At 37.8% G+C, this 26,888-nt stretch overlaps 1 protein-coding gene across 1 annotated transcript; it reads right to left on the minus strand.

Annotated features, from left to right (window-relative positions):
* On the minus strand, nt 1-25,809 carry arap3 (ArfGAP with RhoGAP domain, ankyrin repeat and PH domain 3). Its single transcript, XM_027135457.2, has 34 exons — nt 25,663-25,809; nt 13,426-14,435; nt 13,275-13,318; nt 13,084-13,163; nt 12,917-12,984; nt 11,942-12,181; nt 11,668-11,737; nt 11,348-11,468; nt 10,933-11,117; nt 10,665-10,771; nt 9,942-10,141; nt 9,499-9,584; nt 9,009-9,191; nt 8,155-8,296; nt 7,825-7,929; nt 7,454-7,610; nt 6,949-7,051; nt 6,650-6,848; nt 6,495-6,558; nt 6,207-6,370; nt 5,430-5,642; nt 5,180-5,285; nt 4,916-5,063; nt 4,657-4,725; nt 4,473-4,547; nt 4,212-4,329; nt 3,935-4,063; nt 3,651-3,787; nt 3,473-3,555; nt 3,352-3,387; nt 3,176-3,239; nt 2,877-3,026; nt 2,745-2,783; nt 1-1,597 (listed from the first exon to the last, which is right to left on the minus strand). The coding sequence occupies exons 2-34, from the start codon at nt 14,364-14,366 to the stop codon at nt 1,226-1,228; spliced, it is 4,998 nt and encodes a 1,665-aa protein (XP_026991258.2). The 5' UTR covers nt 14,367-14,435; nt 25,663-25,809; the 3' UTR covers nt 1-1,225.
* Between the last annotated feature and the right edge of the window lie 1,079 nt (nt 25,810-26,888).

The raw sequence follows: 26,888 nt of genomic DNA on the forward strand, positions 1-26,888 counted from the left end.
TAATGTGGAACTAGTTTTTAATAGTTTTTATTGCAGTTAATGTACCCCACCCATGCTTCAATGTATCCAGTGCAAATTATTTCTTTACTTTATCTATTGAGCATGTCCTGACAGCCAGTGTTTGTTTTATGGAACATTACTAATTCTATTTTAAATATATTCCAATACATGTCCTTATTCAGTTTCTGTAAAAAATAAATAAATAAAAAAAAGAAATATATTGTGCAAAATCAAAACATTTTGCAGTTAGTACTCAACATTTACAGTGTTTGGTGGCATGTTCCAGAATACTGAGTAAGCGGCAAATTGTGTTCCATAGCAAAGAATGGCAGTCAAACAAAAGTGCCTGCATACAGATAATTTTACAATTATACAGTAGCATAAATATGTTTAATTAAGGGCCTGTTGGTTACTGTGCAAAATCAGTAAATCTCTGTAGAAAAGTAGAATACATTACACGTGTCATGATTGTCAGGCTTTCATATGCTGAGCCTACACTGCCATCTACTGTCCCCAGGAGCAAGCTGGACAGAATTCCTACACAAGCTTCTCAAATATCATCTCCATTAAATCCTTCAGTATCAGAATGCTAAGAAATGCTGCAAAAAACATTAATAAATTAATAAATACAAAATGTACTTGTGGAAAAAAGTCCCAGAGTTTGAAATGAAAGAAGTACACTGTGCATTAATTGATTTGCCATTTAAGATGCAAAAATGCAATTTTAAGAAAATTTTGAAAAGCAGTTTTAGCATTAAATGGGATTAATGTATTCAGATTTAACTATGGATAAAGACTTCATTTTATGTACAACACAAATGAATTTGTCAGTCTAAAAAAAAACATTTAAAAACATAATTCTGAACTAAATGAAAGATCTTTTGGCCTTCCAAGACCAATTAAAACAATTCAGGTTTGTTAAAACAAGCAGGTCATATATATATGATTATTACATACCAGTTATATACAGAGCACATAAACAAATTACAAATATTAGACATAAGAAACAAAATGTCCTATCTTTATAATACTGCCTAGTTTTATGTATGTGAAATAATACAACCATTTGACCAACAACTATGCCCAAATTCCTCACAGGAAATAATGATTTAAATGTTTTTAAAAAGTACAAACTGCACATCCAGACAGCAGAATATAATACCAGTTCCTCATTCAGGATGTAAATGAGGTGCAACTGGTTATCTTAGGTCAGGTTCTCAGCAGATCACTGTTCATCATCTTCTGGTTTCTTAAAAAGTGTTGAGAGTTCATGCAAAAGCAGCTCTTCTGAAGGACTACAGGATTTGCGTTCCAAAGAGGCATGTGATTCCTCTTCATGCACCAACGTGTCCAGAGATCCCTCTCCTCTACTAGATCGGGTCAATTTTGGGACAACAGTGCGTTCCAGTGACCTGCTCTTCCCCTGGCTGAGGCTTTCTGAACGTGGAGGCACCTCCAGAGTCCTGGACTGGCCACTGGATAGAAAGCTGCTTTCCAGGGACTTCAGCACCTGCAGGCCAAAGTCACCAACTTCCTCGTAGAGTGGCTCTGGGCTTTCATCTTGTTCCTCCAATGAGTCCTGCTGCACCTTCATGGGCTGAACAAAGAAGCCAAGCACATGTCTATGTTAGAGATGTTAAAGACTTCAACATTTGGAAAAAATACATTTAAAATTCATTAGTCAGTTTGGCTTGCAGGTCCATTAAAATTGTCTATTGTGCCATATACAACACAACTGAAAAATGCAATATTTGGTGGGTTTTTCCCCAGGACTAAAAATGTCCCAAAAAATATTTTTCCATGACTAAGAGGTGTTGAATTTATTCTTTGGGCTCCCAATCAACAAATGTCCATCTTCCAAAAACTTTTTAGTATTTAGTACTTTTTAGACATTTTAGTATTTTTCAATATCTTTTTCAGGTCTTCTAAATAAATAAATGCGTATTACAGTATGTGGATTCACTAAATATACTCCTGATGACTACAACACCTACCACAATATAATCTGATTAGGAAAGGTACAAGACAGAGACCACACCCTAAATTAACAACGCCTAGTTTCAAGTTCTCAAAAGCAATTGGCAATCTAAATGATTATCTTCAATTATCAGATTCTATTTGTGGTTACTTGTACGTTTACAAATAGTGTTCTGATTTCACCGGCATTCAAATTGCTTTCCATGAGACTTCCTTCATTGATTTTAACCATTGTTTTAGAATCACAGTGACAACCTCGGGATAATTGATGAATACACTGAAGACAAAAGAAAAAAGCCAGCAATTTGCTTGCAAATGCTCTAGGCTCAGGAGTCCCCAGAAGCTACCAGAGGCTACATGATTCCCTCCTATCCCTCCACCCCATTCCCAAAACACAAGGGTTTTGGACAGAGGCCCCAGCCTGCCCTCAAGGCTAGGGTCACATAACAATTCAGTGGAACAATTCTTCCACCCCGTGCATCCTGTTATCTTTACTGAGTCAGCTCAACATCCTGATGGTGTTGTATCAGGAAACCTCAGGTCCCAACAGGAATGGGAGGGTCGAGGAAATCTGATGGAATTCCTCAATTAGGGAAACACTGTTTTGCAAAAGAGTCACTGTGTACCACAAAAGACATTTGATAGGCTTAGCTAACGTCATAACAAGAAACATACAAAAACAGATTTACGATTGCATTTTGCACTTAATCTTGCATGCAATTTTTAAAAGATTTAAAAGAAGAGTAATGATATAAAAACATACTCACAAAGTACATTGATAGTGTCCTCCTATCGTGAAGCTTCCTCTGCAAACACACCAGAAAAACAACCGGTGAGAATAAAATGTTAACAAGTCAAAACATTTGACACTAGAGGGTGCAATAGCAGATATACATTACCAGTGTCTGGTTAGCAGAAAGCATGGTGGAGTTGGTGTTGGTGTTGCTCTCTTCGCCACGGATTGGCACTAAGGGCATGGTGCCAAACTTCTGCTTGCAGATGTCAGATGAGGAGTGGCGTCTCATCACAGGAGGCCGCAAGTCGTCATTCTGAGAAACAGATGAAACAATATGAGCCAAGTACTGATAGCTTCAAGTTACCAATTAGCAATTCCAAAATGATATCACATGAACTCCTCCTAGCATCTGATATACCCAAGTTAGTATCAAAGAAACAATACCCATGTAAAGGTTGATACCTGTGCTTTCAGGAGACTGGTGATCCAGTCCCAAAGCTCAGTTTCACTGGAACAACAGAGATACCTGTCAAGGTAAAGAAACTGATTACTACCCATTATGCAAGCATACCAACATGATGCCTAAATTTGTGTTCTGTATAAGACTGATGAAATAAAGTACAATTGGACCAACTTACATCTGATGTTTGTCTATCATCACAGTAAAACCCCATCTGCAATTTGACACAAGTTAACAAGGATGTTATATTTGTACCTGAAACAGACATGTAACAGAGATGCAAAAAGAAAATATCTTACTTTGTTGGAGCTTTCAACTTCTTTCTTACTCCAATGTAAATCTTCATAGTTTTGAGTAGCCACTCCTTTTCAGGTTTGTTGGACTAGTTAAAATAAAGAAAATTTAAATTCCTCCAGATTGTTTTAACTTTTTAATGAATCAGAATCTGAAAAGGCTAATGATGAGAAGCAGACTTACTTTCTTGTCCTTCATTAAGAGTAATTTGTGATCCAGGATTTGGAACAGACGCTCCTGAAATTTGGTCCCTTGCAGAAGTTTGGGTGTCTCCTCTCGGCACTTCAGAACTCCAAACTTCACAATTTCACTCTTGTAAGCTTTAAAAAAAAAAAAAAAAGGAATTCTTAATTTATTGTAATTTCATATATCTGTGAATGATTGTCCTTTAGCTATTTACTGATTTCATTTTTTAATATATTTGTTATGCAACTGTATTACAGCAGTTATTAATTATATTAAATCACCTGTAAAGATGTCAATCACCTCTCCTCTAGGCACCTTCTTTACCAACAAATATGCAGAACTAGGATCAGCCATAGTACACCACTGAAGTGCCTGTTCTAGAACCTTCTCTTTTGGATGAAGTGGCCGTTCTAAAAATAAAATTAATTATATAGAATGTCCTAAAACACTACACAAATTTGTGTTACTTTATTGTCACGTATTAAAAACCAAAATAATATCAATTCATTTCCTCGAACATTTGATTCAGTGCTATTTTACTTGAGCAGATCTATTTACCAAGCTCCCCATCATCAATGGCTTCAAAGGTCATCCACACATCCTTTTCACCTGCAGGGACATTCCTCATATACAGCACCTGGTTAGTCAGTTCCTCGGCACACATAGTGGGTGAAACCTACAGACAGGCAGATGACAAAATAAACACAGACTTAAAGCAGTTGTTGGCTTGTGCAGTGACATTATGCCACCAAGTGTTCATAATGTGAAACTGCATCTTATCCCAACAAAGCAAAAAATCACACATTTTAACCTACTTACTTTCAGAGTGATACAGCAGTCCGGTGTTTTTTCCTCCAGATAGACCTCGATAATCAGGTCTCCTGCCTGAGAGAGCTGGATCCAAAAAATACACAGCATATTAATGTTGTGCATACTACTTCAATTAACTTTTTTATTGTTTTATGTCAGAAGGTGTTAGTGAATGACAGAAATATTATTGAACCTGTGTGTCCTTCCAGGTTGTGATGAGACTGATTTCCAGTTCAATCTGAGTTTTGTGTTCTTCATCAATCTTTTAAAGAAATTAAAATAAGCATTAATAAATATGAAGCATTGTGTCAAACTACACTACAAAGATATCACATGACTGCCATAAGAATACCATCCGTGGGCAGATTAAATTCAAGTAACACACAGACAACATTATAGATGGTACAGACCATCTTACAGAGAGACCACTGAGTTATAATTTCTCTACTCACATCAAATACATATAGATAGTTGTCAATGAGGTCCTCCACGATCTTTACTTCATGCTCTCCTTTTCCATCTGTCTGAAAGAGGCTTGGGGCGAACAGCAGAGACAGGTTCTTTGTGCACATTTGATTCAGGTCAGCACACTTCTGTACCCTGAGAGAGAGAAATATACAAAGAAAAATGTATTTTCAAGAAGACAAATACAATTTCACAAGCCATCAGCATGTTTACAGATTAAATCTGGAACAGTACATTTTGAAATAGCCAACCTGTATAGGTGACTGATGAGAGCAGCCAAAGTTGTGCGGTTGACTCGCGGCAAACCTCGGATTAGCTCTTTATATCTATCCAATCTCTGCGTCTTATTAGATATCTCTGCACATTAAGAGAAATCAATGAGGCCATAATGCAGTAAAACTACATCCCTGATATTTTGGTGTGTGGAGCAACATAACTTATAAAATAAACAAATAAGTATATAAAACTTATAAAATTTTAAAAGCATGATAAACTACTGACTGGCAGCCTCCTTCCAATATGGGTGCAGATCTGCCATGAATATGGGGTCATCGATTTCCCGGAAGAACCTCTTCAGGACATCAGTCACATCCTCAATGAAATTGTCTCCAATGCGCAGCTTCACGTTCCGTGCATCTTTCCGGAACTCCTCCATCAGTAGCTTGATTCTGGACTTAGCTCCATTTTTCCTGTAGATCCCTTCATGGCCCAGCCCTAGAAATATGAGACAATTATCGAGGATCTTCAGAAATACAGCAATACTTTATTCTTTCTGCATGATAAGAAATTTCCTCTGATGGGAAAACAAAAAGTTCACCAATGCACCAGTAAAATACTTTTTTTCTTTACATATTGCATTTTTAGCTGAAATTCTGTCATTAATTACAAGTTGACAATACCAAAATTCTATTTTTTGACTCATGAAATTTGCCAATATTAGTTTTACACAAAGAGATTAACACAGTTTAGCACTACAGCAAGTAGTAAATATTGTCATTATGCTTTTAACTGCTATTAAATGTAAAATCGCCTGCTATTTTTTTCTGTCATGTTTGTTTGACATCAGTGTGCAGCTTGACCTGTCCAAAAATTCAGACTTGATCTATTCCAGATTTTTTTTCATTCCCGAATAGAATGTCTAAGACTATACTATGATATATAATTGTAATTCTAAGAAATAAATTCAGACTTGGCTGTAATTCAGCCTTATAACTGAATTATATCCAGAGTGGATATAAACAAAGAGTATATTCATATATACACTTCCTGTGTCCTTACCATACTGTGTAATAAAAGCAATGCAGCTGTCCACAATGATGGGGATGTCATTCCTGCTCAGCTGTTGGTCCTTCAGCGTGTTGGCTTTGCCTCCCGCTGACTTTTGAATGTCTGCATACCATAGAGAGAAGTCTGTACGCCCCATGCCTTGCAGATGCAGAGTCCTAAATACATACATATATATATATATATAATTTTTTTTTTGATCAAGATCCATTTGTGGATTTGTTTGGTTGCCTGAATTCATAAATTTGTAAATGACTTCAAATTTCCAAAGTCAAAGCTCACCTTCCTTTTTCCACTAGAACCAAAATGTCTTTCTTTTCATGGTTGTCTGTCTCTGATGCTATACCTTGAGCATTTAAAACAGAGAAGTAACAACCACAAATTAGCATGTAGTAGAGACACAAAGCATAAAACAGAAGTGTGCTTGAGATACTCACTGAGCTCCTGCAGGCGTTTCAGATTAATAATGTCCTCAGCAGCTCCATCATTTCCTGGACAAATGAAGAGGTTGGACTTTTGAAGAACAAAGAATCCCTCTTTCCACTGCCGTGGGTCCAGCATAGCCTTATAGTGCAACATGCCCACACGCTCAAACTCCCTTGTCAGTAAGCAGTGGCAGCTCAGAGGCGTGGTAGCCTGAATAGACAAGAGCTCTTTAGAATCCCTCAGTTCACATGATTATGGTCATATACAGGGTGCACACTTTTATGTTTTTTTGTTGTTTTTTTGTGTTTACCTTTCCAATAGCTTTTGCCCAACTGTGTAGTGCATCTGGAGTTTCTAAGCCAAACTGGACAATCTTATCAGATGTCAGGTAGAGTTCGAAAGTGTATCGAAACCTAAAACAGAGATAAAAAGAAAGCTACTTCTGAAATTTTAATGCAACAGTGTTCAGAATTTTCAAATGAGAAATGATATACCTGAAAAAAATTTATCAGAAAGTAAGTAAAATATACACTAGTTCTTATTTAAATGTGCTTTGGACTGAATCCTTTTGCTCATTGCAGCTAGTATGAAAATGTTCTCTAGATGTTTACTAACATTTAAAAATTGGAAAAATATGAGAAAATAGTTAAAGTAAAAAACTACAAAAGAATACAGGCTGTTAATAATGTACATTGGTTAGTGTTTGTATACATGGCTGATGAAGTGACATTTTTATGGGATCACTGTATATCCATTTTCATTTATTGATTTAATGGCATTTTGAATGTGATTGCTATAGATGATTTGCCATATACCTGTCAATGAAGCCATTGTTGTTGGTGCATAAGTCTGGCCTGCTAACTCCTAAACAGATGATGTCTTTGACCTCTATCTTCATGGTGGGTTCACGGCACCGGTCAGACTCATAAAACAGAAGAGACTTCTCGACCGAGCACCAATACTTTTGGAAATCTTAAAAAAAAAAAAAAAAAAAAAAGCAGCACAGAGATGGTCATTACATGGTAAGTAAATCTACTGGACAAGTACAAAAATCATATCTGTATATATAATAATATGCTTGTAAGTGAAGTGAGCCTTGAAAGGCCTTTTATCTTTCATCTTCTGAAGAAACACATTCTGATCCTAAGCATCTGCCAACTGCTTTGTTTGCCACATTGACGCCTACCGTCTCTGGTTCTTCGGGATAAAGTGCCTTTGTTCATGGAGCTTGACTTGTAGAGGTAGCCAGAATACAGAACTGGCTGCATGATCTCATCATACACAGAGGAATCTGCAACAAAACAGAAGTGAATATAGAATTGCTGATTACAGTACTACCGCTGTGGGATGTACATGCTAATAATTCTGAAATGACATTATTATTAAGGCTTAGTGTTTAGTGAAACATATGATGCTATGGTGGTGATTTGATGGCTGAAAACAACTGCTATGTTTTATACTGATATAGTTGTGTGTCTACTTTAGTATGTGTTTGTATATAGTAAATAGTGAGAACCTGCAGCCTGGGTGTAAGAGTAATGCAGAGACAGATGTTTCTCATGTCCGTTAGAGTCTGAAAGTCGAGCAGCTTCTGCTTCTGCAAATATATGTGTGACTGTCTTCAAGAGGTTCTGTTCAGTCACAGCTGTGCACAATGCCTGCAGGACCAAACACCAAAATACATCAATATAAAGCATGTTCAGTCACATGATATTCCTTCTGGCCATTTAATCATCATATTTTGCAGATCAGAGCACACTCTCGACTTATTGTGTAACATCATCCTGTAGCATGTGAGGAAAGAAAGGAAACCTATTGACAGAAAACTGAAAGACAGTTGCTACATCAGTAAATAAAAACGCATGAGAAATGCATATTATTGCACAGTGTAACATAAGATAAGTCATATTTATTTGTAAATTGGCCCTAAGAGCTCTAAATAAATTTGGAAATTAAGTATGTAATGTGTTAAGAGTTCAGCTTTTCAAAAATGAATAACACAAGGCATGTGTAACTACATTACGTACTTGATTCTTCTTGCTATAGTGTTAAATAACAGGATTGAGCTACACAGAAATGTAGCATACTGTGAATATTGAGTGAAGAGAAGCAAGAACTTCCCTTATAAGTGTGCTTTCTTTGAACAAGTGACACTTGTTAAGGGTGTCTGTGGTAATTCCACAAACAGTGTAGATGTGGTAGATTGAGAAAGATGCTGTTTATCCTTTAAATGTGCACAGCACTTCTCTGTTTTTTTTTTCAGAACTAATGATGCCATTTGAATAAGATGAAATATATCTAAAACACATTTAACATGACTGTCAGCTTCATTCACTCTTCAGTGCATTATACTCACTGTCCGTTTCTCACCTTTAGTAACTCGTCCTGTGTGCTAAAGCTGGGGTGAGGGTGGCGGTAACGCCCTTCTCTGTATTTCTTGGTTATAAATTCCCTCCGCTGTTCTGGAGATGCATCACAGTCCATTTCATCAGCTGCTGGCATCCTGGCAGCCCAAAACTCATTGGCTCGGTCATTACCCAGCATTATGAAAAGCTAAAACATATACATATGTGCAAACATCATTGCAAGTTCCTAGGCTTATATGTTCAGAATATATTTTTTGCATGATCCATATCAGTAAACACTATTTTAACAATAAACTCTGTTAAATTTTTTTTGAAAGCCAATTTAATCTTTAGAGAGATTACTGTTGTGTGAAAAGCAAGAATCATTGTTTGCTGGTGTTATTTACCAAAACATTTTCAAAAGCTCTGGGAATAGTTTTACAGACGAAGCATGCAAAAAACTTCAAAAGCAAAAGCTAGTGTCATGACCCGTGTCCTCTGCCTGCAACCCCCACCTGAACGATCTCATTGCTCCAAACACTGGTGTCCAGTTTCAGACTCTGCACTTTGGACACCATTGTGCCCAGTCCTCTGTGCTGGCCTGCAGGCAGACACAACAAAAGAGTCAACACACCACTCGCCACGCTCCATTCACTCTGTTTGCCTTTAGTGGATTCCCAATATGTTGCCTCCAAGCCACCTCTTATCATTAGTGTTTGACACAAAGAACCCAGTGGGATATAAAGTCTAGAGCTCTCGAAACCAATGCCAATTTTCCAAGTCACTAAACTGGTTAAAGACTGTTACATGATGCAAAAACATAATACCATATATGACAAGCAATTTAACAAAATTAAAAAGACAAATTTAGTGATTAGTTGAACAATAAGGCACTGTCAGACAATCCATTAAGTTGATAAGACAACTAAGATTTGGATTGGCCATCAGCTTGACATACCTGCACAGTTCTTGCAAATGACCACACAGAGATTGATGGAGGCCCAATCAGGATTGATGGCTTTGCAGTCTGCACACACCCTGTTTGAGCGGTTAGACCAGATTTTCTCAGCCACCTCGTAATCAGAGAGTGTCTCGGCGATTGACTCCTGCAAAGCTTCCATCCACTCCCGTTTTTCCCGCTCTGACTCAGCTGTGAAGCTACAGAGACAAAAAGGACAACTACCTCTACAAAACCAGTTCATGCTTCATCCTGGAATACTCTTTAGATTTAACTTCCACTATATCATGCCAATCTTCCTAATCTTGGAGCAATAATCCCCTATTGAAATTGTGTATATTTTGACATCCTTAATGTGATACTCAATATGAATTTAACCTTGTTTTGCCAGTATTGTTGAATCATAATATGCTGAGGAACATTATAAGACAGACACTGAAATCTGTGCTCTCTTCCTATATATATATTTATTTTCATGTGACTATAAATCTCATGTACAAGGGACCCTTCTGAACAAAACAAATGGCCTAATTTTCAGCTAAATGATTTAACATGAAAACCTTTATAAAAAATTTTTTTATTAAATGGGAATCCTGACTATTTGGCCGAGAATAGAGATCACAATTCTCACACACTTTAAATGGAACAACTGTATAAAAATAAATAAATAAATAAAAATAAAAAATGCAATGGTTAAAAAAAAGTGCAATGGTTAAAATTTACCTGAAGGCCTTGTAAGGAGTTATGAGGTCAAAGCTTTTATTCTTTCCATCTCGGATTGTAGCGCCTCTGGCCTCAATTAAAGTGATTCCAATGCCATTCTTAAAACACTGAAAAAAAGGTCAATCACAAGATTAGTCTACTGTAGATTATGTCAACTTTGGCACAACAAGCCCTTTTCTACGGCCTTTGAGCAACTATTGAGCAACTCAGGAAGGAAACAGATTAGAACACCACAACTGTGCTGAAAATGTGATGAACTGGAAATCACCTGCTCATTCTTATACAGCCAAATCTGCTCAGTTATAATTGCAGCATAGATCTTTGACTTAATCCCTTTGAGCTCTAAGAACCCATTCTTCTGGCAGTGGCTCCCTGGCCCAAAACGAGGTCGGTAAAAGACCATCTGGTCCTTCACCCACTCCTGGAGTATACTGCACCACTTAGTCCTCTGAACTGTGGATAGTGACGACAGAGCCACATCCAAAGAATTTTGTGGACACAGGAGAAAAAAAAAATTAGCCTCATCAACATTCACGTTTCTAAGCTAGTCATGACATAAGATTGCAGTGGTGGTATAAAAGATGTTGCATGCAAACAGAAACATGAAAGAGGGATATCTTACATTGTACACACTGAGGAAATTTATTAGAGGAAAAGGATAGCCTTGAGGATGATGTGTTTACCTTCATTGTCTGCACGGAAAACAAATGTCCTGTGATTTGTCACAACTTCAAATTTGTTGTCTTTGGCTGCTCTGGCCATTTGTATAGCACCAAGAGGAATCACACCTTTTGGGTATATGTCCTGAGAACAATAGAGGAAAGCCATTTGTGTGGGGAACATTCAAATTTAAAACAAAGTTTGTTTCCAGGGAATTAGTGGCATCCTAGGTTATTTAAGTGTCAGATAATAGTACTTTATCATTTTGGATCATTAGGAACAAACACAGAGGATTCAGGCTGTATTCAGTGTGACAAAATCACAACCTATGAATGCAACATACCTTTTCACTGCCATAATACATCAGATTTTTTCCATCAAACTTTACATAGCGCTTCTGAAACACGTAATTCCTAAAACAGATAAACAAAAATATAATCTTGGTACAGGCAAGGAAAACAGTCAGAAAACAACAGGCTTAAGGAAAAAGAGGAAAGAAAGGCTTCTGGAAAGGTTAGACAAACCGGCAGGAAAGGACGGACAGGAGATAGAGACAGCCCTCAAGAAGGGAGGAAATGCAGTGACAGGAAGAGAGCAGGAGCCCCGACAGGGCATACCCTTGGGGGGAGAGTTTGTCCAACCAGCCACTGAGGACGAGTGCAGGCTTCTCAGATAGTGAGGTGAAACTAGCATATGGGGAGATGAAATGGTCCTCATCTATTTCACTTGGGTAAAGGCTGTGTGGAGGCAGGGAGAAGGCACGTGAGGCAGTAGAGAGCTCACCAACTGTGCTGTAGCCTGGGGAGTCACCAGGACTGCCACAAGACAGCCGCTTGAGACCAGATTGGCTCTGATGCCTGGAGAGAGAGCAGTAGGCAGTTATGTATAAATCATAAAATTGTTGTTCACAGAACAGCCTGCAACACAAATGCATAAGTATATGTACATGTATTTTAGTACTGATCCTGATACTAAAACATATGGACCTATTTTGTATAAATCATAAAAAGCACGTTTTATTTAGCTCTATTTGTTTCCTTGTTTTTTTTTTTTAAATTACTGTAGCTAGTCAATTTTAATACAAATGCATTATCCAGTTAGCAAATATAGGTTGAATAAGGTTGCAGTGAAGAAGATTCACTTTAGAAAAGCACTTGCTGTAACACTGCATGCTGCTATTTGTTGCTAGCAACTCTTTGTGCTGATATTTTAGGAAGATGCTGTAGTACCTTCTATGACTATATTCACCAAGCACTGTTTGAAATTCGTTTTGGTTTCATAGCGATCTTTAAGCATTTCTCGATTGAAGATGGCATTCACTTCATGTTATCTGTTTATTTGATCATGCAGACGAGACTTGCACATTATACTTGCATAGGTGCATGACATCAAATGTTTGTATCAGAGAACCTTTTATGAGAAATGAAATAAGCACCAATCAGACCAATATGCACTTTCACATTAAGGAGATGAAAGTAATTACCTGTGAATGCTTTTAAATGAATTAGTAGAAAGTGTGTTATTCTGGCAGCTTATAAATTGTCAGTTTTATTTAATAAATTCCTTTTTGCACTGTCAAGAAATGTCTTTACCCATGATCATCTCCTGGCTTATCATCTTTGGCACCAGTCCTATTCCCACTTTTCTGAGACCTTTCCTCCTAATTAAAAAAAAAGAAAAGAAAAAAAAACATGTTGAAATAGGTTCAGAAGCAGTTTAATGTCCTTCAATACCTACTGTACATTCTCTCTATGCTCACCTCAAGATGCTGATTTTGCCACTTGCTATGGAAAACAGTTTCACAGTATGGACTTATTTCATCTTGGTCCTCAGCAGGAGCTATGTTAAACAAAACTGCTACTTATTAATGAAGAAAGAATATGCAATATGGACAGAGAGAGTACTATGCATTTATGACATTAACTAGGGTAGGAAATCTAATGAACCTACCAAATGAACGTTTAGACAGTTCTGATGAGCTGTGGATTAAAGTGCTGTAGACATACAGATATGAAGGTTAGCACTTGACAACTGAATCATAAAATGACTGCATTGTGCATATTCCAAAATACGATTATAATAGTGATGCTGATTTGCCTACCCATTGTTCTCGGTAGATGTGCTGTGCTCTTGGCGTGGCGGAGGCATAGGTATAGAGCGGCTCCAGATAGTGGGTGGTGTGCCAGGTAAAGTGCCACTGTAGATTTCATTGGATACCATCTCTAGGCCAGAGCATGGAGGGCTAGGAGGAGATCCAGGTACACTGGTGAAAGGAGAACATTGATAACTGGAAGAAAAGTCATTAAAAGGGGGCAATGGAGGGGTGCTGTGTGGTGCCTGGCTTGACATGCCCTTGACTGTGGATGGAGGAAGAAAACGGGTGATCCTTGGGGGTACTGGAGGTAGTGGTCCACTAATGTCTGGGGATGAAATACATTTATTTAACTGCTCTTCACTCAAGCTTTGTTTTGGGCCTTTTAAGGCTAGCTCAACAGAAGAGCCTTCCAGAATAGCAGAACAGGCAGAATCCTGGGAGGACCTTCTGCAGATCTGCACTTCCTCTTGTGCTTCAAGAGAAGGCTGCTTCAACCTCTGTTTGTTAAAGACAGTTCTAGGTTTTGGGACTGGCTTCATAATGGTAGTACTACACTCCGAGTTGGAGCGTTTCACAAGAGCAGACAAATTTGCCGCTGAGCTGTTGTGCATAGCTTCAAAAGATATGTCTGATTTTCCTTGAGGTGAAGGATGCCCATCAGAAGTCGCTTCATGAATGGCTGACTCTGAGTTACAGCGATCCAACACAGTGCCCTTCCTATGATCCTGGCAGATCAGCTGAATGTGCTCGACCAGTTTGAGGATCCGCTTCCTGTGCCCGGTGGCAGTCACTCCAAGTCTGTTAAGAGCAGAATTGTCCACATGACAGAAGTCCCGAGCCAGCAGAAAGCCTGCCTGTCTGAAGTGGTTCAGATATTTCTCAAGGTGAATAGAAGCCAACAGGTCTTGAGCATCTGAGGCTGCGTCAATCGTTGCCATAGTGTACATGGGCTATGGGATTAGCCTGCATGCAAAGCAGCAGAAATGCTGGCCATGGGGCGAGGAGGATTTCCTCATCTAATGGAAACAAAAACAGTCCATTAGTGCTTGTGTGCTTGTACTATACACTACCATTCTTAATCTGTAGTAATAAGAGAACAGCTACACAGGCAAATGTTCCTTCATTTGCTTGCATGTTTTAAAAATTAATGAATGTGCCCAATGGTTCTACTGCAAATAATTACCAATATGTTTCACATGACACCAAGACATTTTTCTTTACGCTGAGGTCATACATCACTATGGCATTTAGATGAGGTCCTTCTTGAAGACCTCTTAATACCGCAATATAAGAATGAAAGACTGATGTCATTTCTCAAACAAAGGAGCATCTTGTAAATGACTAGTCTGAGTGCTAAATGTGAGAAAATTAAACAAACCTCTCTTTATAGAAAAAGTATTACTTTTCCAGACCCAGACAAGAAGCTAAGACTTTTTACCAGGTCAGTTTTAAGGAAAGTTTTACCAGATCAGTTTTACAGAAGGAGATATCATCTCAAAGGTTAACTGGATGGTGATTAGGTAATTCCACAGAATTGTACAGTAAACAGAAAAGAAAAACAGTATATATTTTTTTCCCTCTCGAAGTTGTCCACATGTCCACATTTTGACCATTCTCTTTCTGGACTTTGAGTGCAGGAGAGCAAAATAAATAAAAAACTGTCCATTTAACACTTCTGAATAATTATCACCATGAACATTATGTGTAAAATGACCCTAACCCGAACCCAAACCCTAACACCTAACCCAAAATCCTCATCCTCGTTCCTGATTCTGACAATTTTCAGCTGAACTTTAGTGGCATTCCTGATATATGTAAGAATAATATTGACTATGTCAAACATACCTTTAGTAGTTGTACTTCACATTAATTAACTCAAATATTCTCTATTTATTTGACAGAAAGTGAGCCCATCCCTAAGTCAAGCTCATGTCTAAGTCAAGGTCATGGGAGTGGAATGGAGCAGGGCTTCCAGCCAGTGTCTGTTGACATCACAGAGGTCAAAACACCCCCTTAAATCACTCCCGATCCACATATTGAGTCACTCATCTGACATTTTCTGTGGAGAAAATGAATGCTCTTTTGACATATTTTGTGTGTTAAGTCATACTGGCATACTCAGATGTTTAACTGCACCTAAGCAAAATGTCTAAAAGTCTGGAAATGTAATAAAACTGCAGTAAATGTGTCTGGGTATATCTGCAGTATAATATAGAGCAAGGATTAGTATTTTTTTATATCACATAAGTCTATGATACAACAGGCTGTTTGAAAGAAACATTAACTCAGCCTATTCAGGAAGTGGCTTTGCAATGGGTGGGAAAAGGCTATGTGATGAGGAGGGCATGACTCCAAAAAAGTCCCCTGTGCAAATGCTTCCAGCAAACAATATGAATGGACTCAGGCGTTTGGAGAGATACTCCCCTAACTTCTGTATTCCAAAGGTTGTTGCTGCTTGAGAACACAACACTAAGGAGAATCTCAAGGTTGGTTAGGTGGCACAATGCCAACCATGAGCAGGGAAAAACACAGAGCATGTGTCTTCCATCTCAGCCAAGTGGTGGAGTCTTCCGCAGTGGCCGAGTTCTCTTTAATCCAAGGGTGGAGGCCTTGAACCCCACTCAGACTTGTCATACTACAAACAAAGGATATGTATGACCCTTGAAGGAATCCCAAATGAAAGTAAGCCCCCTTGTAAGAAAAAACATGCAGGGAATATTTCTGCATTATAAATCTCTCAGGACAAGAAGAACACACATTGTGGGATATATTTTTCTTTGCTACTAGACAGCACTGGGTGAGTAAGATAGCAGCAGGTAGGAGGCTGTTAAAAAGGGCTATAAGTCATATCCCTGGTTTCCTTTGTCTGCACTCTGGACGCTAACCTTTGGCTCTGGAATTCTGATACACCGGATCCCGCTCAGAGCAAGCAGGCCGGAAGCTCATGAAACAAGCAGATAAAGCCCGACCTGGGAAAAGCCACTGGCAGGGTGTTGTCTTATTTCTGTCTTACTAGCATTGCACAAGTTTCCCTACTTAAAGTCTATCAAATCAAAGGTACACATCATTCATAAACATGGTACTCTTTTGTGTCACAATACAAAGTGACAAACGTTCTCCATAATAGAAGTGAAAATACATACTTGTCAGTAAACAACTGTTGAAAAGAATTTATCCACATCAAAAGTGGTTATGTGCAAAGAGACATAGTTCCTGAGAAGGTCTGATGACTTTCAGCCACTAGAGCCTGAACCAGACAGTCACATAGTTTTCTGTTTTGTCCACTGACCAATCCTTTACCACATCATAAGGCTGAATCACTACAAAAGCCTATCAATTCCAGACCACATGTTGTGTCCAAATGAAATATCTCCTTCTGATATCAGGCCTACATGCGTAGTGAGGACATGTATACGTGTATACAAAGGCAGTGGAAAATGTGTTTGAGGTTCAGACCGCCAGTGTTTTATAATAGGGAACAGCCTCACATCACTAAAATCCAAAACCACAACTTCTGCCTGGACAGCACATTACTCACCTCTTTGTTTTAGTTTAGATTTTATATTAAAGGATACTCAGCATGTACTGTATTGTGCAAAGTGTTATTTAATACACTGCAAATTAATGCTGTCTATTGTTGCCATATACTGCAGTGTCAGTATATTTAACTTATGTCATTGAACATCTATTATTTTATATTAGACACTTTTGCTCTTAAAACATCCATAAAAGGATTAAATATGAAAATAATGCTTGAAATGTTTGAAACAACCGTTTATTGTAACTGTGTACCAATTCAGGCTTACGTGGAATCAATCAATGTTGGTGGGTGAGGAATTCCATGTAATAACAGATTTAAACACTCAAACATGAGTCTGGGTTTGAAACATTTTTAGATCAGCAATATTTAAATGCTTGTGTGTTAATGTTTTGTTTTTTTAATCCAGTTTTTAGAAAATCCCTATATGAAAAAGTGTGCACACTCTTTGAAAATATTAACAGTGCTATCTGAAAAGGCAGATATATAAAAATACCTATTCTTACACAGACAGCACACAAGGAACATAGAAGGAGGACTATCCAATGAAGACATGCTCTGGCCTAATGATGAAAGATTTATTGGCAACAGACGTATTTTGGCTTGCATAACAAAGTTATAACAACATTAACCTTATTGCTGCCATTCTAACCCACCATCTTCACACCACCCACCAAAACCTTTTCGTGTAATGACCATAAACACCAAATACTGCTTGATATTTGGAGTTACTACAGGATAAACACTGATTACACCTACTCATCCCGGCCCACCCATATTTATCTTAATAGGCAATCTGGCTTTTCTCAGCATTGCAGAAAACACAGGATACAGCTGTCCCTCAAAGAGACTAAGCCGGTCCTCTCCTGCTACAGAAAGAGAGATAACGCCCTGATGTGCAGCTACACTGGGAAAAAACACACCATAATTCTATAAAAAAAAGTGCATGACACCTTTAAATTTGCTATTACTCACTAATATGAATAATACAATTTCTAGAAAAATAAATGAATGATTGCCTCCTGTTAAAATAAATGAAAAATGTAACAGAGATAACCTGTTTGCATCAGGGACATTAAAAAGCCTTGTCATGTGCAAGGCATCTTCATAAACTTACCATAGGACAAGGTTTTAAGATGATTTTAAATAGATGATCAATTATCAAATGAGATCCATTATTCTAATATATAAACTTGTAACATGTAACACTGAACTGTCGCTTTTATTACGTTGAATCAGCTCACGTCGTGAAAATATTTTTTTCTTAAATGACAATAGAAAGAAATATAGCTGCAAACAGCGATGGCTGGCCCTCGCACGTTTTTTTATCGCTATACGGTGCCTCCCAGAAAACAATGCACGGTGGGCAAGTGCATCAAGTGGGTAAATATCAGTGGACTATTTTACGTTGTTACTGAACCATTTGGGGACTGTGGGTAAATGAAACCCCACATTTTAGACAAATGGGGGCGCTAGTGAGCCACTTGAAAGACACACCTTTGTCTGACTTTTTTGTCCACACTTAACAGCACGCCAAAAGACTTAAATATACTTGAAATAAAAGTAAATTTTGACACGATGCCATGGCAACAGTGTTTTAGGTATCAAAAATCTGTTCGCAATTTCGCATCTCTAATATTTCTGCGTCATGGTGGCCAAGTCTGGTCTCAATTGCATGAACCCCCTATGAGGAGCATTTAAAAGTTTACCACATGCAGCTGTCAAAAAATCCACCTTTGTGACTGACACACTTCCTGGGGCCTGTTGGTGGCGCTATACCCGGGACTCACAATAAGCACACCGATGCGATCGGAATCCTTGGCCGAACATACACACCGCGTGTCATCGCAATAAGACATTTGTTGCCTTAGATAGAAGACACTTCCTGTTTCTCTGAATTCGCCATAACTTAGTTGCCTCGCCAAGGCAGCACCGTTCGAGATATCATAAATCCCTTCGCAATTTAGCAAGGGCAACGTCTCGGCATCAAGTTGACCGCTTTTGGGGTCAATCACATGAATGTCTTAGGAGGAGTATTTAAAAGTTCACCACATGCAACTGTTGTGACTGACACACTTCCTGGTGCCTGTTGGTGGCGCTATGTCCGAGATTCACAATAGGCACATCGATGCGATCGGAATCCTTGGCCGAACATACACACCGCGTCTCATCCCAATAAGACATTTTTTGCTTTAGGTATTAGACACTTCCTGTTTCTTTGAATTCGCCATAACTGTCGCTTCACCATGGCAGCACCGCACCGTTCGAGAAATCAAAAATCCCTTCGGAATTTAGCAAGTGCAACGTCCCGGCATCATGTTGACCACGTTTGATGTCACCGCATGCACTTATAGAACAATCCAAAATGGCCGACTTCCTGTTGGGCGGAGCTCATAGTATAGAGCGCGGAAGTTGTTCGGGTCAATGAGATCTATATGCGTACCAACTCTCGTACATGTGCGTACATAATTGCCCGATCTGTGCACAAATGTTTGTTTTTGCATTACAGGGGGCGCTACAGGGCCCCCCTGCCACGCCCGTATTCCAGCCTTTGCCCGAGCCTAGTGTCGCATGACTCTGACGTGTGTGCCAATTTCAAGAGTTTTCGAGCATGTTAAGGGACCCCAATTGGCCAATGTGTGCATAAATAAATAAATAAATAAATAAATAAATAAATAAATAAATAAATAAACAAACAGATAGATAGATAGATAGATAGATAGATAAATAAATAAATAAATAAATAAATAAATAAATAAATAAATACAAAAACATTAGGGCTTCGCACCATTCAGTGCTCAGGCCCTAAATATAGAAAGCCTCTCCCCTCCTTTAAACTAACCAGCATTATTTTGCACATTAAATCCACTGTACTACATCAAATAAGAGCCTTTTACTGAGAAACAGACACTTGCTCTGAGTCTGAGCAATAATGAAAGGCCTGGCTTTGTCTCCAAGTCTCTATGTCTCCATACACAGATTCTTCCCTTTTCTTTGCAAGTTACATATCTGTTTATAAATAGCATCTTATCATAGCAAAGCACAACAACAGGAAAGAAAATTTGTGTATGCCTGATAATACTGTCCAGTTTAATTGTAGTGCTTGAAATGAAGGGGCTGAGTACAAATTTGAAAATCTGGAAACTTTTAAAACACTTTACTACTTTGATCTGATATGAGTGTTGGTATTACGTGGTCTCTAATTTATGCACAGACAATGAGAAAAATGTACACTGTGCCATTTTCTATGCAATTATTCGCCTTATTACAAGAGTGAATCTAAGGTTTGCCAACTAAATCAAAATCTTATTACAATTTTCTACACAAATTCTTAATTTGAAAAGATATAACCTTCCACCTAGTTTTTATAACTACTAAATGTTTGTTTGTTTAGTCTTAGTAATATCCAGGAAATGAGATGCAAGAGATGCACACGTGTTTGGAAGAAATTAAAAACAGCTGTGTTATACCATATAGTGCATTACATGGCACGGTTTGAGAACCCTTGGAGGGCTGCATCAGTGAAAATAACTACAAAATTACTTCTGATTGATCATCTTTACCCTAAAATGAAACATTTCTATCCTTTTAGGAGTGGTTTAAAGATACCAAATAACACTTCATTATGCTCCAAATTCCATGGCCTTCACAATTGGCCCTCAATTCACAGCAATGGCCTTCACGGTCACCAAATTTCAATCCAACTGAATGTTTATTGGAGTATTTGGAGTGAGATATTAGAGACTTTCCACCCCATCAACACACCTTTTGAGATTTTTTTTATTCATCCCTCCAGTAAAGTTCTAGAGAAGCTAAGCCAAGGTGCATTAAAACTGGTGGCTCATGGCTCATTACTAAGACACTCTGTGTAGTTTTTTTTCTTTACTTTGCTAACCATCTGTAATTTGTTCATCCTTAGTGAATAATTGGTCTTTGAAATACTGGTATCAGTATTCCAGTTAAGTATTATGTGCAGGCAGAAAAGAATCAGAGCATTCATGAGATCCAACAAATGAAAAATTTAGCCAAAATAAGCCTGGTCAATCTTTAACCATGACACATCAAGGGTTTACACATCGTTAATATATTACAAGGCATTACACAAGTCTAGCAATTTTGCATATTTTTATTTAATGTATTTCTATTTACTTCAGTTTATCTTCATCTAATGTTTTATCAAATTAAGAAAATGTCCAACATAAACAATATTGTAGATAACGTACTAATTCGTCCATCATTCCATATATTCACTGCATTATCTTGACCTGGATTATAGTGTATCCACTGGGTTTACGAGATAAGCTCTGGTTAAGAAAGCTTTTTTTTTCCTTTTTTGGAAGGCAAGAAAATGGATCTGATAATAAATATCTTAGTAACAATTAATACTTATGTCGTTTGGAAAAACTCTAATATTGGAAAACGTTTTCATAGCTACAGAGATAGCTATGTATCCCAGCATCCAGGCAAAACTTTAACCATGTCAACTCCAAGTAAACATGTTCACATGGCTTGTTAATATGTTTAATCAAAAATGTTGCAATATGTCATCACACACAATACTTTGCAGTCCTAAATAAGAAGACGGTCATAGAGTCACATAATCAAAGTGATGCTACTTCACTGTACACTTCACTAAACACTTGGCAAAGACATGGTCTCCAGTATTCCAGTGACACATAGACGTGAAATAAATCACAGTCTTCTCTTCCTCTGTATTAACAATGAGTCAAGCTCACATGCTTCAGATGGCATACTCTATATAACCTGACGCTGCTGCGCTGTCAGTGCTCAAATAACTGAAAGAAGAAAAACATCCATAAAGATCTTCCTCTTGCACATCCTATTCAAACACTGCAGGGCTTCCAGTGTGAACAATTAGTGGAAGCTGTAGAGTCCAAAGTCGTTGCTGAAACGGAGGACTACAGGAGGCGTTTGGGATGCAGGGTGCTGGGGGTGTGTATAAATAACAGTGAAGCACTATTGTGAAACACAATATGTCATTGTTCGTATCTGGCCAAAGCAGCGCTGCTGAGCTGACTGAACACACTTGTGTGTATGTATGCTAGCCTTTTGCTCAGCCATGTCACTCTGATCGTTCAACACCCTTACAGGAGATTCTGTCAAAAAGATTCAAGATTCAAGATTTTTTTTTATCTTGAATAAAATGAATCTTGAATCTTGAATTAACATACATTGTAGGATGTAACCAGATGAGATAAACATAGTCATAGCCTTGTGCTAATGTTTCCAGGAATTATGGAAGCTTATCAAAAAAATCTATCTAAAAAATCTAAGCTTATCAAAAATTCTAGTTTTTGATTTTGGCACTTTAGATTTAGAAAGTTGCTAAATCTAAAGTGTCGAAATCAAAAACTAGAATTTTCGATTGGTCCTAAACCCAGTAACAGTATAAGGTTACATAACAGATCACTACTGATAAGTAGATAACATACTTTCATTCATTCATTTATTCATTCTCTACCGCTTATCCGAACTTCTCGGGTCACGGGGAGCCTGTGCCTATCTCAGGCGTCATCGGGCATCGAGGCAGGATACACCCTGGATGGGGTGCCAACCCATCACAGGGCACAAACACACACTCTCATTCACTCACACACTATGGACAATTTTCCAAAGATGCCAATCAACCTACCATGCATGTCTTTGGACCGGGGGAGGAAACCGGAGTACCCGGAGGAAACCCCCGAGGCACGGGGAGAACATGCAAACTCCACACACACAAGGTGGAGGTGGCAATCGAACCCCCAACCCTGGAGGTGTGAGGAGAACGTGCTAACCACTAAGCCACCGTGCCCCCCCAATAACATATTTATTCTCTTACTGGAAATTAGCCAGGGTTTTGAACCTTTTTTTAAATTATTTTATTAATTGAATATTTATAGAATCTCTACACTCTTTCCACACACACCAGGGGTCTACACTAGTGTATGAAGGATACCCTTAATCAAAACATAATTACAAGCCAATTGTACAGATTACATAATGTTGTTTAAACAGTACAATGTTGACAGGAAGTGAAAGAAAACTGCTGCCAAATATAGCAGCTTGGGAAGCACACTTTTTAACAAGTCAGACCAGGAGTGTCATACCACTGGTGGGTTGACATATATGCAAGATCAGTGAGTGCAAGACTTTGTGAACTTTGTGAAAATGTTTGCACATTCTTATAGTAACACCAACTGTATGTGGATTTGAATACGTAGCACAATTATAGCATTGCACATTACAAGCCTGACTCTTAAATATGGGTAAAATGTTATGAAATATTCATCATTTGAAAAAATCTTAAAAGATGCCACTAAATGCCTCGAACCATAATATCTTTAAAAATCGATGCTTTTTATTAGTTTAGAAGACAAAAAAAAAGATTAACTTAAATAAAAACTTTGTGTAGCTTGACTCACTTGGTATGCATACTATTTGTTTATCTTGCATTTCATTTGCACTTGAAAAGTGCCATTTCAATTTGAGACAACAAAGCAGAAGTTATTTATCAGATAACAGAAAGCTAGCACATGCAGCACAGTAGCAGAGAAGCATTATAGCAGTGCAACCAGAGCAGACAAAGAAATTCAGTTTGCACTGACCACCATATTGTAGGTTATTATAGTCTAATGTTCATAATGTGGGTATACACCCTGGAAGGGGCACTATAGTCCACTGCAGTGCACCATGTTTACACAAGCTCTCACGTTCATTCATACCCAAGGACAATACAACATTGCCAATCCACCTACCCGCATGCTTTTTAGAAGTGAGAGAAAACAGGAGAACGTGGAGGAAACAACACAGACAGAAAGAAAATGTGAAAAAAGAAAATTCCACATAAACCCAATCGTTAATATTTATCTGGTACCCTGCAGCTGTAATCATCCTTGCTTATGTAATTAATTAATATCATTTTAATGACAATACTGACAATACAATTATGGCTAATATTATGTTTTATTTAGAGGCCCCCAGGGAGCATGACCCTGGGCTATAACCATGAGATGGTGGATTAATATGTTCCTGCTTGTGTCTACCTGTGACAAAGTTATGTTTATCATTTAAATTTAGTACATTAGCTGGTTATCTCCTTGGAAGACAGGGTGGCATTTCCAAATTGAATATTGATACATCCTGTTAATTTAATAAGATTTTACAGATTTCTATTAACAATTCTTTTTGTTTAAATTACGTTTTGAGGGCATTAACAAATTTTTAAAATTTATTATTATTCTATATATTATTTGTAATGGTTTATAATTACACATTTAGTTATTGACTTAAAATTGTTTGTTTGTATTGTTTATATTGGTACAATGAAATACGAATAGCATCAGTCTGCTTTTTATGTAATACCATTGCACTTGTATTTCATCTTCATCTTGTATTTCAAGTGTCTTGCAACACATTTCTAAAGAACAGGTTCTCAAACAGGAATTTATTGAAACCACTGACATCTCAGTTCAAAACACATAACATGCCAAAACACCTGGTTTAAGAGTCTGGCAAGAGGTCATGACATTGCTAACAAACCCTCTAAAAAATAAGAGTGTAAAACTGATGCCCACAGTTTGGGTATCGTAAGGTCCCATAGATTAAACAGCATTTTAAAATGCAACATTAAATAAAGAAAACGCTTCCACTAAATACATTTAATGGCAATACGTGCTTGCTCCAGGAACACACCCTGACACAAACACTTGTTGTGACATGTCACAAACAAAGTATTCAAACTCAAGTCAAGATGACAGAAAATGATTAGATTCTTTTGAGCTTCATGCTTTTTTCCACTGAGACCTACAGATCTGTTTATTCCACGCGAACCCTTATCACGGGAGAACCGCTGCAGTGATCCATTGTGAGAGTCATATCTCAGCAGGATCTGAAAACATTCCTCATCCCTCGGTTTCTACTCTGAGCTCTGATGCCAAACTGTACTCTAAGAGACAGTCTAGTATACAGGGTTTAATTTGCATTCATAATGTGATCCAACCTTTTTGAATTTGCAGTGCATGTAAATTACTTATCATCAACCAGTCAGTGTTTATCACGAGCAGTCTAATAAAACAAGCCTCTTGAAAGCAATGGTGCATTTTTACATTCACATTTCCAGCATGTAGCAGACACCCTTATCCAGGACATACATTTTATCTCATTTCATACAACTGAGCAATTGAGGGTTAAGGGCCTTGCCCAGGGGCCCAGCAGTGGCAGCTTGGTGGACGTGAAAATCGAACTCACAACCTTCCGATTGGCACTAGGCTACCAAATCCCTCATGTCAAGACTTTTGAATGAAAAGGGCAACAAAAGTATCAAAGCTGGAAATATGTATAAACTGTAAATAGATTCTGGTCTGATTAATAATGTCCCTTGAACCTAATTCCTGTATCATTTAACTACATTTTCTTTGAATGTTTTGGTAGATTTTGGGAAGCAACAATTAAATAACTAAATAACAGAAGCCAAGCTATTTACATTTACATAATTAATGTTAAAGATAAAACTGTAAGAAAAGCTCCCATATTAATGTTAATACCGTGAGAAAATCTCAGATTACGGGTTAAGGAAGCAGGTCAGAAACAGTAGGTCTTTATGGGACACTATCAAAACACCCGATACACACAGCTCCAGTTTTCTCAATTCGCCTGTTGTCATTTAAAATACGACTTCGATAGAGTTGCTTCTTCTCTCTTACCTTATTTTCTTTGATCGTTTTACATTTTCGGAGCCGAGCTTTTGTAGAACTTGACAAAATCCACAAATTTAAGTCGCGTAAAATCGGCTGCTGTTCCTCAAACTCTGCTGTTAGCGTGCGCTCTAGAGGGAGGTGCGCATGCGCAGGTTGTCATCTCTGTATCCGCATAAAAGCAGAGGAACCAATATAGTTATAATATTAAATTACCCTGAATTATCCAAACGTTCATTTCATTAATCATATAAAGTTCTCACCACTGATATAATGGGTTTGGGTTTAAAACAAGTATTGTTTTTTTTTTCCAGACCTTAAAGGAAAACAACCCATAAAGAGTAAAATATTTAGATTGATATATTAGTGATGTGCTTAAAGATTCATGTGCTAATTTGTTATAAGATGCTGTATTTATTTCATCATCTTTTTTTTCAAACAAGAGATAATGGTCAGGTTTTGCTTTTGAAGATCTGAAACACTTCTGCATCACTTTCATTAGTTAAGAGAAAATGCAAGGGTTAAATCCCACTGGCACTGATATCAGAAGGTTTAGTATGACAATATGCAGTTAGAAAATGGTATACTACAGATAATGACATTCTATAAAGTAGTAGCCGGATATCAAACTAGACAAAATGACACATTTATTTCCTCCTGTCAAAAGGCCACCACAGTAAATGTGTTTGGAGTAGAATATTCAGGAGCAAACAAATGATATGCAATCAGTAGTAAGTACTTATATTCTTTGGTTAAACTGATAATCACACAAACACATAGCTTTGAAAATGTACTTTGTATAAATGTGTACAAATCCGTCCACAAATTTGACCGAATGTTAACAATGAGAAGTACTGCATTACAACACAGTCATAGGAAATACATATTATTTAAGAAAATAGAACTTCTGAAAATAGGATGTAATGAAATTAATAAATGCTGTAAATGTAAAAGGAGCGTGTTGTGAGAGACCAGAGAGGTTTAACTTGTGCAGTTTCCTTCCCTGCAGAACAATCTGACTGGTGCAGGCAGGAACTGCTCCAAATGGGAAGCAGGAAGTGTCCGAGACAATGGAGAGTTTGAGGAGTGGTGACCAGCTGTAGGCTTTTGGATGGAAAAGAGTGGAGGCAGGCACAGACCTCTCTTTCTTGCCAAATGGAGGAGAAAAGAAAAGCAAATTCTCTTTGTTTCACTTCACACTCATTTCAAAGTACCAGAAAGTCTCAAACATTCCT

Source organism: Tachysurus fulvidraco, chromosome 17 (genome assembly GCF_022655615.1).
Source record: "Tachysurus fulvidraco isolate hzauxx_2018 chromosome 17, HZAU_PFXX_2.0, whole genome shotgun sequence".
In the NCBI taxonomy this organism is placed as follows: Eukaryota; Metazoa; Chordata; class Actinopteri; order Siluriformes; family Bagridae; genus Tachysurus; species Tachysurus fulvidraco.